This window comes from Colletotrichum abscissum (assembly GCF_030869225.1).
Source record: "Colletotrichum abscissum strain IMI 504890 chromosome Unknown Scaffold_21.1, whole genome shotgun sequence".
Classification (NCBI taxonomy): domain Eukaryota; kingdom Fungi; phylum Ascomycota; class Sordariomycetes; order Glomerellales; family Glomerellaceae; genus Colletotrichum; species Colletotrichum abscissum.
In genome coordinates this window covers 312,770-325,079 of record NW_026850110.1, presented here as the reverse complement: position 1 = coordinate 325,079, position 12,310 = coordinate 312,770, and the positions used below count along the sequence as shown (strand labels likewise).

The 12,310-nt window shown below is 56.9% G+C and overlaps 4 protein-coding genes across 4 annotated transcripts; 3 read left to right on the top strand and 1 right to left on the bottom strand.

The window, feature by feature from the left end:
- Nucleotides 1-501: 501 nt before the first annotated feature.
- Nucleotides 502-3,812, top strand: CABS01_09020 (elongation factor Tu GTP binding domain-containing protein; the record flags this gene model as incomplete). Its single annotated transcript, XM_060542378.1, has 2 exons — nt 502-564; nt 624-3,812. 2 exons carry the CDS (start codon nt 502-504, stop codon nt 3,810-3,812), a joined length of 3,252 nt encoding a protein of 1,083 aa, XP_060400659.1.
- Nucleotides 3,813-5,242: 1,430 nt separating this feature from the next.
- On the bottom strand, nt 5,243-7,341 carry CABS01_09019 (RNA recognition domain-containing protein; the record flags this gene model as incomplete). The annotated part of the gene is made up of 6 exons (XM_060542377.1): nt 5,243-6,411; nt 6,465-6,761; nt 6,813-6,911; nt 7,043-7,084; nt 7,204-7,260; nt 7,338-7,341. The coding sequence occupies 6 exons, from the start codon at nt 7,339-7,341 to the stop codon at nt 5,243-5,245; spliced, it is 1,668 nt and encodes a 555-aa protein (XP_060400658.1).
- A 1,101-nt stretch (nt 7,342-8,442) lies between these two features.
- On the top strand, nt 8,443-9,320 carry CABS01_09018 (uncharacterized protein; the record flags this gene model as incomplete). The annotated part of the gene is made up of 4 exons (XM_060542376.1): nt 8,443-8,566; nt 8,671-8,784; nt 8,842-8,958; nt 9,010-9,320. The coding sequence occupies 4 exons, from the start codon at nt 8,443-8,445 to the stop codon at nt 9,318-9,320; spliced, it is 666 nt and encodes a 221-aa protein (XP_060400657.1).
- Nucleotides 9,321-9,759: 439 nt separating this feature from the next.
- CABS01_09017 (HET domain-containing protein) lies at nt 9,760-11,538 on the top strand (the record flags this gene model as incomplete). Its single annotated transcript, XM_060542375.1, has 1 exon — nt 9,760-11,538. One exon carries the CDS (start codon nt 9,760-9,762, stop codon nt 11,536-11,538), a length of 1,779 nt encoding a protein of 592 aa, XP_060400656.1.
- Between the last annotated feature and the right edge of the window lie 772 nt (nt 11,539-12,310).

The following is a 12,310-nucleotide window of genomic DNA, read 5'->3' as shown; positions in this document are numbered from 1 at the left end:
GTCTGCTCGGTGCATCCACCTCATATTCTGTGGGATAATATCAACCTCCCAATACACACTCAGACTCAGGCAATACCAAGGACAAGAGTCAGATTTACCCTCGTCCGTGCAAAACTTCTTACAGCAGAGTGGCGAATCAGAGCCGTCTTTACGTCCTGCTTCTGACCTGGACTCCCAATTTGGTTCGGCCTATTAGTCACAGACCAGGGCCAGTTTAGTCGCCGAATCATCATCATCAACTTACTCAGGTACTCGCTACTTCTGCCAAAGACCTCCCCAGTCAATAACGACATCACCTGCCTCGGGCAAACAACGATACTCAGCAGTGCAGCACTGGCTTTCATATACCAGCCAAGGGAGGGAGGCATCACACAGACCTTCAAACCTGCTTTCTCATTCACTCTGCTTCTTTCATCTGGCATTGCTTTCTGTCCATAGATCTTTTGATACCCCCTTGAACCCCTCATCTGCCACTCTTCCTTCATCACATATCCGCCCATCATGCCTGTTGTAACTCCCGACAAGCTGGCTAGCCTGCAAAGGCATGCCGTGGATGTGCGCAACGTAAGTTCTCACCTCATCATCATCATCACACAATTCTCTCAGTGACTGACCGCAACCAGATCTGCATCCTGGCCCACGTTGATCATGGCAAAACATCACTGACAGACGCCCTTTTGGCAACAAACGGCATCATCTCACCCAAACTCGCCGGCAAGATCCGGTACCTCGACTCTAGACCTGATGAGCAGCTCCGAGGCATCACCATGGAATCCTCCGCCATCTCCCTCTACTTCTCCATGCTGAGGAGATCCGCACCCGACGCCGAGCCCGAAGCCAAGGAGTACCTCATCAACCTCATCGACTCGCCCGGCCACATTGACTTTAGCAGTGAGGTCTCCACCGCCTCACGCCTGTGCGACGGCGCCGTCGTGCTCGTCGACGCCGTCGAGGGCGTGTGCAGTCAGACCGTGACCGTCCTGCGCCAGACATGGACCGAGAAGCTCAAACCCTTGCTCGTCATCAACAAGATTGACCGACTCATTACCGAGCTCAAGATGACGCCTGCCGAGGCCTACACTCATCTCAGCAAGATTCTCGAGCAGGTCAACGCCGTGCTGGGAAGTTTCTTCCAGGGCGAGCGCATGGAGGAGGATCTCAACTGGCGCGAGCGGATGGAGGAGCGCGTCCAGGCGGCGGCTGCCAAGGAGGCTGGCCTGGACTCCATGACCGAGTCTGGAGAGCTTCAATTTGAAGAGCGCGATGACGAGGATCTCTACTTCGCGCCGGAGAAGAACAACGTCATTTTCAGCAGCGCCATTGACGGCTGGGCGTTTACAGTGCGCCAATTTGCCGGCTTATACCAAAAGAAGCTCGGCATCAAGAGAGATGTCATGGAAAAGGTGCTATGGGGCAGCTTCTACCTCGACCCCAAGACCAAGAAGATTCTAGGCCAGAAGCATCTCAAGGGGAGAAACCTAAAGCCCATGTTTGTGCAGCTGGTGCTGGAGCCTATCTGGACCGTCTACCAAGCCACCGTCGGCGGCGACAACAACAGGGGCGACCCAGCGTTGCTGGAGAAGATTACAAAGTCCCTCGGGCTGACTATCCCGCCACACATCATGCGCTCCCGAGACCCCCGCCTACTCCTGACCACGGTCTTTGCGTCCTGGCTGCCGCTCTCGACGGCCATGCTGGTTTCCGTCATCGAGTCCCTGCCATCACCCCCAGTCGCGCAAGCCGAGAGACTGCCCGAGATGCTGGAAGACGTCCCCGGCTCAGATGCTATCAACGAAGAGATCAAGAACGCCATGATCTCCTTCAAGACCGGCCCTTCGGACCCCGTCGTGGCCTACGTTAGTAAAATGGTTTCTGTCCCCGAAAGCGAACTCCCCCACAACAAGCGCAAGCCAGGCCAGTTGACCGCCGACGAGGCGAGAGAACTCGCCCGTAAGAAGAGAGCGGAAGCGGCTCGCGCCCAAGCCGCGGCACCTACCAGCGGAAACGGAATCAACGACCTTACGACGGCGCTCGAGGAGGTCAACCTGGACGGCTACGCTCCTGAGCACGAAGAGAAAGAAGTCGACCCCGAGCACCTCATCGGCTTCGCCCGCATGTACTCGGGCACTCTCTCCGTCGGCGACAGCCTCTGGGTCATCCCTCCCAAATGGTCTCCCGCCAACCCTAACGCCCAGCCCTCGCCGAAGCAAGTCACCGTCACGGCGCTCTACATGCTCATGGGCCGCAACCTCGAGTCCCTAGACTCCGTCCCGGCAGGCGTCGTCTTCGGCATCGGTGGCCTCGAGGGCCACCTCCTCAAGAACGGCACCCTCTGCAGCCGCCTCGACGGCGCCGTCAACCTCGCCGGCGTGGCAGGTACATTGGGCAAACCCATCGTCCGCGTCGCCCTCGAGCCCGTCAACCCGGCCGATCTCGACAAGATGATCCACGGCCTCCGCCTCCTCGTCCAGTCCGACCCCTGCGCAGAGTACGAGCAGTTCAGCAGCGGCGAGCACGTCCTTCTCACCGCCGGCGAGCTGCACCTCGAGCGCTGCCTCACGGATCTCAAGGAGCGCTTCGCCCGCTGCGACATCCAGGCCGGCGCCCCCATCGTGCCCTACCGCGAAACCATTGTCCGCGCCGAGGAGATGCGGCCCCCCGCGAATGAGGACCTCGGCCGCGGCGTCGTCGTCGGCACCACCTCGTCCAAGCAGGTCTCCATCCGTCTCCAGGTCCGTCCTCTGCCGTCCGACGCCACGGACTTCCTCCTCAAGAACGGCGACGTCATCAAACGCATGTACTCTGATCGCACACCCGCCACCAACAACACCACGGCCGAAGAAACCCAGGGTACTGAAGGCACAGGCGCCACCGCCGCCGGCGAAGAAAAGATCGATGTCGACACAGACCTGACAGCCGCAAAGACAATGTCCCTCGACGACTTCAAAACCGGCCTCCAATCCGCCCTCGAATCCTCCCGCGGCGGCCGCGAACACTTCAAATCCGCCATCGACCGCATCGCCGCCTTTGGCCCCCGCCGCACCGGCCCCAACATCCTCATCGACGCCACAAAAGAAGGCCTCCTCGCAAAGCTCTTCTCCCAGACGGCCTCCTCGGAACGCGACGGCTCAGCAGCACCCCAAGCAGACGAAGCCCTCCACCCGGCCCACGTAGCCGACAAAATCCCCTACGCCTTCCAGCTCGCCACGGCCCAGGGCCCCCTCTGCCACGAACCCGTCCGCGGCATCGCCGTCTTCCTCGAAGACGTCGTCATCAACCCCACCGAAGACGAATCCTCCGCCCGCGACCGCCTCCCCCGCCTGACGGGCGAAATCATAAAGACCTTCACGTCCTCCCTCCGCTCCGGCATGCTCGACTGGTCCCCGCGCCTGATGCTCGCAATGTACACCGTCGAAATCCAAGCCTCGACGGAGGTCCTGGGCCGCGTCTACGACGTGCTCACCCGCCGCCGCGGGCGCGTCCTCTCCGAGGCGATGAAGGAAGGCACGCCCTTCTTCAGCATCAACTCTGTGCTACCGGTGGCCGAGTCGTTTGGCTTCGCGGACGAGATGCGGAAACGTACGTCGGGCGCGGCGCAGCCGCAGCTTATTTTCGCGGGGTACGAGGTGCTTGACCAAGATCCCTTTTGGGTGCCGTTTACGGAAGACGATTTGGAGGATTTGGGCGAGTTGGCGGATAAGGAGAATGTGGCCAAGAGGTATATGGATGGCGTGAGGAGGAAGAAGGGGTTGTTGGTTGAGGGTAGGAACGTTGCTAGGGATGCGGAGAAGCAGAAGACTCTCAAGAGGTAGTGTGTTGTCGTGGGTTCGGGGAATGTGGTTGGTGGTTTAGCATGGATGTTGGTTTTGGTAGAGATAGCGTGTGGATAATTGGGGAAACAAAAGGATATAAAATACTCGTCACTCACTTCTTTCAACCATACCTATTCTTGTGAATTTCCTCACTCTCCGTCGCCCCCCTCAGAGTGGGTGCCTTGTAATGAGGCATCACCTCACCCATCAAGACAGCAGCAAACATCGTGAGAACATCACCTACCACTGACACCTACAGCCACGACTAGAGAAACAATCACATATTGTATACTTTTGTATTTCAATTCCCTTGCCTATCATCTATTTTGCCCGCCTCACACGCTTCATCAGGGGGAGGTCCAATGTCAACATCTCCCATCACCCACTCCACGACAGCAGTCAAAACCATGTCAATCGTCAGACCCATCATACGTTCATTTTAAACCACCACACACCCTTGGTAGCAAAGAAGAAAAGAATATGAGCCAGCTCGCCATCATTTTTTGGTATCGAATGGGGGTCGTGGTAGATGAGTTGAGAGGGAGAGCACGACCAAGGGGAGAAAAGGAAGGAAGCGGACTTGCGGAATAACAGTTTACGAGCGTGAATAATCATCAAGGAAACGTGAACAAGCCATCCGTCTGGAGGAGTAATTTCATAACTCGGGGCGAATCATCTATCGTTGCACGCAAAACAAGGAGGGGAGAAAGAGGCGGGAAAACAGAAAGTAGAACTTTGGTTGAGAATTTTTGTGTTTGGATTCCTTTGAAGCTCCTTGTTGTGACTAAGAGCTGAGTTGAATCCTGGCGGATCGGTATGGTAGGTAGGACTGTTACTTCGCTGGATCCCCAAGAACCCCTTGGGCAATGAAGGGTCTCGGGGATACAGCAGAGGAGAGAGGAAACAAAGGAAAAGTGAGCGAGAATAAAAAAACAACATGGTCATGAGCCCCCTTTTTCTTCCAACTTCCATGAGCCCTTTTTTTAGTAACCACTTCGCAAACTCCGATGAATGCGTGCGAAAGTGCGCGCCTTCTCCAGTCGTTGAGCCGAGGAGACCTATCTTGCCCTAGGATGATGGCAAGCCACCTGAGCCAAAGACCGCAGAGGGTGCTGAGTAAAATAGGAAAGCTTTTGTTTCCTTCAGCAGATCCATAGTGAGCCAGTTATTGTCGTGTCGAAAAGCAAAGTATCGAAATAGAGAATCCATGCCCTTCAAGCCCCAAGTAAGCGGTTCGTGGCGTAAAGTCGTTCGTCAGAATCGTATTCGGAGTCGTCTGGGTATATGTGATGACGAGAAATATCGTCTAGGCCCCGCAAGCAAACACGTGGGAGCATCTTCTCGGCGATAATTGCCGACTCAACTGCGGCCTTGACCGCACTGGGTCCAACCGGACGCTGAAGGATAAACGGACTGTGCACGCCCACCTCCTAGGCAGTGCCACGGGGTCCAACATTGCGACGGCCCTTGTTGGGGACCGTGGTCCAACCATCGTCCTCCACGGGGGCAGCATCGCCAGACTCACTGCCAGCGGCAGCCGGAGCCTGCTTCTCGGCAGGGCCGTTGGAACGAGGAGGGCGGCCTCCCTCGAATCGGCCACCACCACGGGGTCCACCACGTCCACCTCTGGGTCCGGTAGGGGCACCACGGGAGGCACCAGATGATCTCCAGCTGTTGGCCTCAGCAGCGCGAGACTTGGGGGCGGCTTCCTTGGGCTCTCTTGGCTCCTTGGCTCTGACAGGGATCTTCTGCTCCTCAGATGTGCCATTCTCCTTGTCGGCAGCAGTCTCCTGGGCGACCTCCTCCTTAGGAGCCTCAGCGGCCTCCTTCTCGGCCTTCTCCTTGGCAGCGGCCTCTTGCTCGGCCTTCTCCTCGGCTTCCTTAGCAGCGGCCTCCTTGGCAAGGCGACGCTCCTCCTTGGCCTTCTCCTCGGCCTCGCGCTTCTCCTTGGCCTGTTGCTGCTTCTTCTCCTCAATCAGGCGCTCCTTTGCGGCAGTGTCGATGGGACGGGCAGCACCGAAGGGGCTGGCCTTGGAGTCAGTTCCGGAGGGAGACGTGACGTCGGGAGCCTCGGAAACGGTGCGCTTCGCCAAGTTCAACTTGGGACGGCCGACGGGAGCGGCGGGGGCGGCTGAAGGGGAAGAAGGCGCCTCGCTGCCGTCGCGGGACTGGGCAGCATCGGGACGCATCTTGGTTCTCCACTGGCTGTCGGTCTCGGCGGCAGTGGGGACTCTCTCGGGGCGGGGAGGACGGGAGTCTTGGCGGGGTCCCTGACCCTCACCCCAGGCGGCGGGGGACTGGCGGCGGTCGCGGAACTCGCGGGGTCCATCGTTGGTACGGGGACGGCTGCCATCGCGGGAGCCAGAGCCCTCCTTGGGAGCAACGGGGGAAAGGGGGCCTCTGCGCTCCCAGTTGCCAAAGTCGCGGACCTTTCCGTCGTCCTCACGGGGCTCGCGAGGCTCACGGGGGCCACGGCGCTCGCCAAAGTCGGAGGGGCGACGATCGTTTCCACCACGTCCAGGCAAGTCGGGCAGGGGACCCTTGCGAGACCAGTCGCTGAAGTCGCGGTTGGATTCGCCGTCACGGTTACCACCACGGGCTGTAAAAAGTGTCAGCAGTCAACTTGAGGATGGCCTCTGGATATGTACTCACGAGGATCGGCAACCTTGATTCTGATAGCACGTCCCTGGAAAGTCTGGCCATCCAGAGTCAAAGCCTGCTTCAGTCCCTCGAGATCCTTGAACTCGGCGTAGGCGAAGCCCTTGGGGCGCTGCTGCTCGCGGTCCTCGATGATGCGGACGCTAATGATGTCGCAGCCCTCGAAGAACTCGTTGACGGTCTCCTCGGTGGCATCGTAGGACAGGTTGCCGAGGTGGGCGGTGTAGGGGGGTCTCTCAGGGAGCTGCTGGGGAAGGTTCTCGCGGATGGAAGAGTAACCACCGTAGTCTCCTATACACTGATTAGAGTCATCTCATTTCCAACTATTCGAGATAGACTTACTGCGCTCGGAACGGTCACCACGGTCACCGCCGCCGCTACCCCAGCCACCTTGGCTAGGACGGTAGCCAGCGCGCTCGGGAGCGGGGAGAGCCTGAGTGCCTGTGAAGGTGTCAGTAGGTAAGAAACGAAATACATGCGGCGCCAGGCTGGCTCGTGGGAGTGTGGCATACCGGCTACAAGATGTTAGCATCCTCTTCCAATAAGATGTTTCTGAGGCAGCATTAACTTACTGTACGTATCCTCGACCTCATCAGCCCATGATCCGCCGTAGCCTGTACAAAGTGTCAGTCGATGATGTACTAATCCGGTAGTCGAGCAACAGATGAAGTGGGCAGTGGTAGTTGTCGAGGGAGCGTTTGTATCAGGAGGTATCGGAGGGGGTGCGACTGACTGGAGTCCTGCAGGAAGTCGCCAAGGGCCATCTTGACCTGCTCCTTCTTCTTGGGCGCTATGATGACACAGTTAGTCTTGGTGCAGGCGAGAGACGTCGCAGCAGCTTGCGACAGCGAGCAGGGTAGGACGAACCCATGATTGCGGTGTTGAGACGGCTTCGCGCGTCGACTATGTTCGATGCGCGATGCGGGGAGTATGTAGTAAGAGCCGAACGGTACGGCTGTTGGTTGAAGATGCGGGTTTGGTGGGAGTGTTGGTGCGGAGAGGATTGGAAATGTCCGAGGGATATTTCACAGTGTCGTGGGGTAGGGAGACGTCGCCTAAGGAAAGGGATATCTCTTGACACCGGAGATGGAAGAAGTCTTTTTCAGACGATACGTCAGAGGGTATCGGAGACGTAGGAGACTTTTGTGAAAAACGGCCCAGCTTGCGGTGATTTGCTGGGGCTGGTGGTCTTTTGGGGGGGAAGGAAAGGGTCGAAGTTTTACCCGCGCAGCAGAGAGGCAGAGGGTGATTGAAAGTTTGTGAGGGTTGGACAATTTTCTCGAGGTGGCCAGGAGTGGGAGGCACTAGCCCCGCCGCGGCTTAGCTTACTTTTTCAACCTAGCGCCCCGCCAAAGACGCACGGGCCAGGACCACCGGGAAAACCCGTGATTGAACAATTCCCATTATGAAAGAGGGGCTCACAGCTGTTTTTTCCCTCTTTCTGAGCCCAGTGCTTCCAGTGACTTCAGCGGGGTGAGCCTCGAGGCCTCAGCGTTTTTCCCGCCTGTGTTTCCCCCTCTATCCCTCCCGTGCAGCACCATCCATTCATCATTTCCCCTGCCCACCGCCCTGTGCTTAGCTGTGCTGTGATGTGCCACAGGTGGCCCCTTCACTGCTGTTGGTACCTCAGCACCTTAGGTAAGTTAGCTACGAAAGTACGTATACAAGGTACAAGCTTGAGATCATCAACCTGGAAGGAGAAAAAAAAGTGAATGATGTGCGCCTGCAGTTGACAATCACCCCCGCCTTTCTTGCATCTATCGGGTCTGCACGGTCCATTCTCGTTTTGAGCCGCACGAAACATTTGAACAACGTCGCCAACTCGCTTGATCAGTACTCCCCCGTTTAATGCATGTATTGCACCCTTGCCCAAAGCTTCCAGAACAACCGACATATCTGATCGGGTCCATCGACTATAAGCCACCTCATTGTCATCTTGTTCCGCTGCAAAACGATCTTTTAGTCCTTCGTCATGTCAGATGAGGCGAGGAGGGATGACACAGAGGAGCCCAGACCAAGGCGGCAGCCTCGAGGTTTGCTGCCACCAGGGTTGGTCGACGTCTTGGGTCCGCCCCTGAAAGTTGGTGCCATGACTGGTAAGTAAGGACATCGGAGATGGGAACCCATCAGATTGATCATCTGAGGGCTTTCTGTCTCGTCTCGATTCAGGTTGCACTTGTATGGCTAACATCTCCGACAGGTACCATCGGTGTGTTCAGTGGCATTGCCGCCGGCATTATCCGGGACTCCACACCAGCTCTGTTCGCGGTAGCATCTGGTATCCAGTGGTTCGCCCTCGGCTCAAGTTACTGGCGTATGTTGCCGTAATTCTCATCTTCCTCATGAAGGCGTGTTGACAAATTTGCGACAGTCTCGAGATCTGTGGTGATGGCCGCGTGGGGCGGCGAAGAGAAGCTCTCCAACTCATCCAAGATTCAAGCAAGTGCCCTTGCGGGAGGCACGGCAGGAATGGTCGGAGGACTGATTCGTGAGCATTCCTTTTTGCTAAGATATTGAAAGTCTCTAACGCGCTCATTAGGTGGCCCGAAAAACATTATCCCCGGAGTCATCGTGTTCTCCCTCATCGGCGGAACGGGCCAGGCCTTTGTGAACGCATCGCAAGGAAGACCCGAGGTCACGGAAAAGAGGAAGAGCATCTTCGAATCAAGTTGGAGCCCCCTGAAGAAGCTTTCAGACGACGACTACCGCGACATGATTGATGAAAAGATGCTCAGGATAGACGCCGAGATTGCTCTCATTGACGAAAAGATTGTAGAGCTTCGCGCGGCAAAAGCAGCAGCTCCTCAGCCGCCCCCAAATGACGCACCGCAACCACCAGATGCTCGATAGTCGAGCATTGCATCTGTTTAATCACCATGTATAACTCTGTCAGCATTACAACTGTAAATTGTACCAACAAGCAAGACCGCATTTATGCTTTTTTCACAGACGAGCGTTTCCAGACTCGTATTGAGGAGCCAACCCTTCCCAAATGTACTAACATCCGTGCTGCATCCATTTCGTTCATCGCGTAACACCAGATGAAGATCTTGAGGAGTGTCAGATGGAGTTGCACCCAATTCAAAGGTACCCCTAGCATTATGATCATGCTGACGTTGATTGGCCAGACATGCATGCAACCTAGCCTCACGCTATTGGATACGTCTTCCAGAGTGAGCAGCCGCGGCTCAAACGCTTCTCTCACATCAGCAACGGAGCCGCTACGCAACAAGCATTTCCAGATGTCAGGAACTTTGTCGTCAATCGATGTATACATAAACGGCACGCTATGAGGCTAATTAACACCTCAACACTGCAACTCGAAGACTTCTTCGACTCGGATCTCCCCAAATACGCCATCCTCTCACACACCTGGGGCCCCGAAGAGGTCACCTTTCAAGAGTGGCTGCTATGGCAAGAAGACGACCTCGGCTCCCGCAAGCGCACAAACTCCAAGCGCGGGTTCCAAAAGATTGCAAACACGTGCCGCATCGCCCGTCAGGAGGGCATCAGCCACGTCTGGGTCGATACCAACTGCATCGACAAGAAGAGCAGCGCCGAGCTCTCCGAGGCCATCAACTCCATGTTCGCCTGGTACCGCGGCGCGTCCATCTGCTACGTCTACCTGGAAGACCTCGAGCCCGGCGGGGCAGCGAGGGCCGATCTGCGTCAGTGCCGGTGGTTCACGAGGGGCTGGACGCTACAGGAGCTGCTGGCGCCCGCGGACATGACCTTTTACGATGGCACGTGGGAGCCCATCGGGACCAAGGAGACACTGGCGTACCCCATCGCTTCCATCACGGGCATCGACGTCGACGTCCTCATCTACCCGCAGACCCTCTCCTCCGCCTGCGTCGCCAAGAGGATGTCGTGGGCGTCCAGCCGGCAGACGACGCGGACCGAGGACACGGCGTACTGCCTTCTCGGCATTTTCCAGATTCATATGCCTCTTCTCTACGGCGAGGGCCACGAGGCCTTTCGCAGACTACAGGAAGAAATTATGAAGGTCTCGACGGACCAGAGCCTCTTTGCGTGGGACTGGACCGAGAAGACGATGGACCCCCGCCGCGACCTCTGGGTCACTCTACTGGCGCCGCATCCCTCTGCGTTCTCCGGTTGTGGGCAGGTCGTCAAGTGCAGGACCGCTGCGGACGACAACTGGTCCGTGGGAAAGGAATTCACAATGACGAACTTGGGTTTGAGCATGACGCTGCCACTCATCAAGACGACATCCTCGACAACGGTGTACGCGGCCATCAACTGCAGGCACGATATCAAGGACCACGACGACACGGTCATCTGTATCCCGCTCTGGACCACGTCCTTCACGTCGACGTTTGGACGGCACAGGTCGAGACCGCAGGCAAACCTGCCGATCCCGCTGGCTAACGTATCGATGCCCGCCCGGTATGCTGCTCGCCGCCAACAGCAGCAGCAATCCGGTCGCGGTTCTTCAGCCTCGGTGTCATACTTCCCTCGCTTCTCGGAGCTGCCGGGCTTCAAGATGTCAAGATCCTTTCACAAACAGGTTCTACCAGTGTACGATGCTAAGCCGGACAAGCCACCAGAATTACTCTTCCAGCTATTTTCCTCTAACGACGCGTTGGAGTCGTGGCAGGTGGGCGACGACGCGGAGGCTGATCCGCAGGAGTACTTACAGACGGCGGCGCACGCGAGCAAGACGTTTGCGAATAAGGAGGTGCACGCGTTCTGTGTGAATCTCGTCAACCACGGCGGCGGCAGCAGCAGCACTAGTAGCAGTAGTAATGGCAGCCGTAACGGCAACGGCGCCGGGCTCAGCAGGCCGCGGCGATGGTGTCTCATCATCATGTGGTGCGAGGCGTCCGGGTGGAAGAGGGTATTCTTCCGGGAGGACAAGGGTAAGAATCTTTCGCCGCCGCACGTGAGGAAGCGGTTCATGGACTTTCTGCTCGAGACGTCGTGGTTTGCGTTGCATGGGGATACTGCGACGTGTGATGGGTTAAAGGTTGAGGTCGGGATGAAGCATGATCCTCCGCGGGATGGGTATTGTCCGGTCGTGCCATTGTATTTTGATAAAGACCATTAATTAGATCGATTCAACCGCGTTGATGTGAAGACGGGGAAAAGAAGACTGGACGTTCAGCTAGCTAATATGAGTAGGTAGCTACGACGGCAGATAGAGATGTCATGCCGCTGGAGCTAGAGTACTGTCGGGCATGACTCGATCTTGGATTCGCCATGGGCTTGTCATGTAGCTTCGACGTTGGCTAGCTTAGTCCCTTGGTAGCTCCCGATGTTCTAACGGTCGGGTTTGCTTGACGGGCTGGATATTTGGTAATTAGGAGGAAAACATATGTTTCGAGATTCTGCATGTAAATGATGTACCGGGAGACAGTCACAGACCAGACTTTGATCCATAATCCTGGTCCCTTGAATGCGGCCCAGAGATTGTCCCAAGGCACGTTCGAGCTTGGCTAGATCTGGGTGAGGGGAGGCTGAAATTCACAATGCGGGTAGGAAAGGGTCCTGGTCCTTGCACGTATCTATGCGCCCTGTCGTGCTCACTCATCGAGACAATATCTCGGTCTGCGATACAAGTCTCTGCACATGAGTTCCTCGTAAGTCCGATGGCTTACATCATAATAGCACGTTCAGAAAGGAACGATACTGGGGAGGCGCGCTTGCTGCACGTGCTAGAACCATGGAGCAGCCCTTAGCTTCGGCGATATCAAGGGCAAGGGGCGGACAATCAGGTACAGGCACAGGCTCAATAGTTTGAGGCGTAATGCGATGGTACCGTCCGATGCAGCGGCGCATTGATGGTTGAACTTTGAGCTCGGCCCCTCATTGATGCAAGT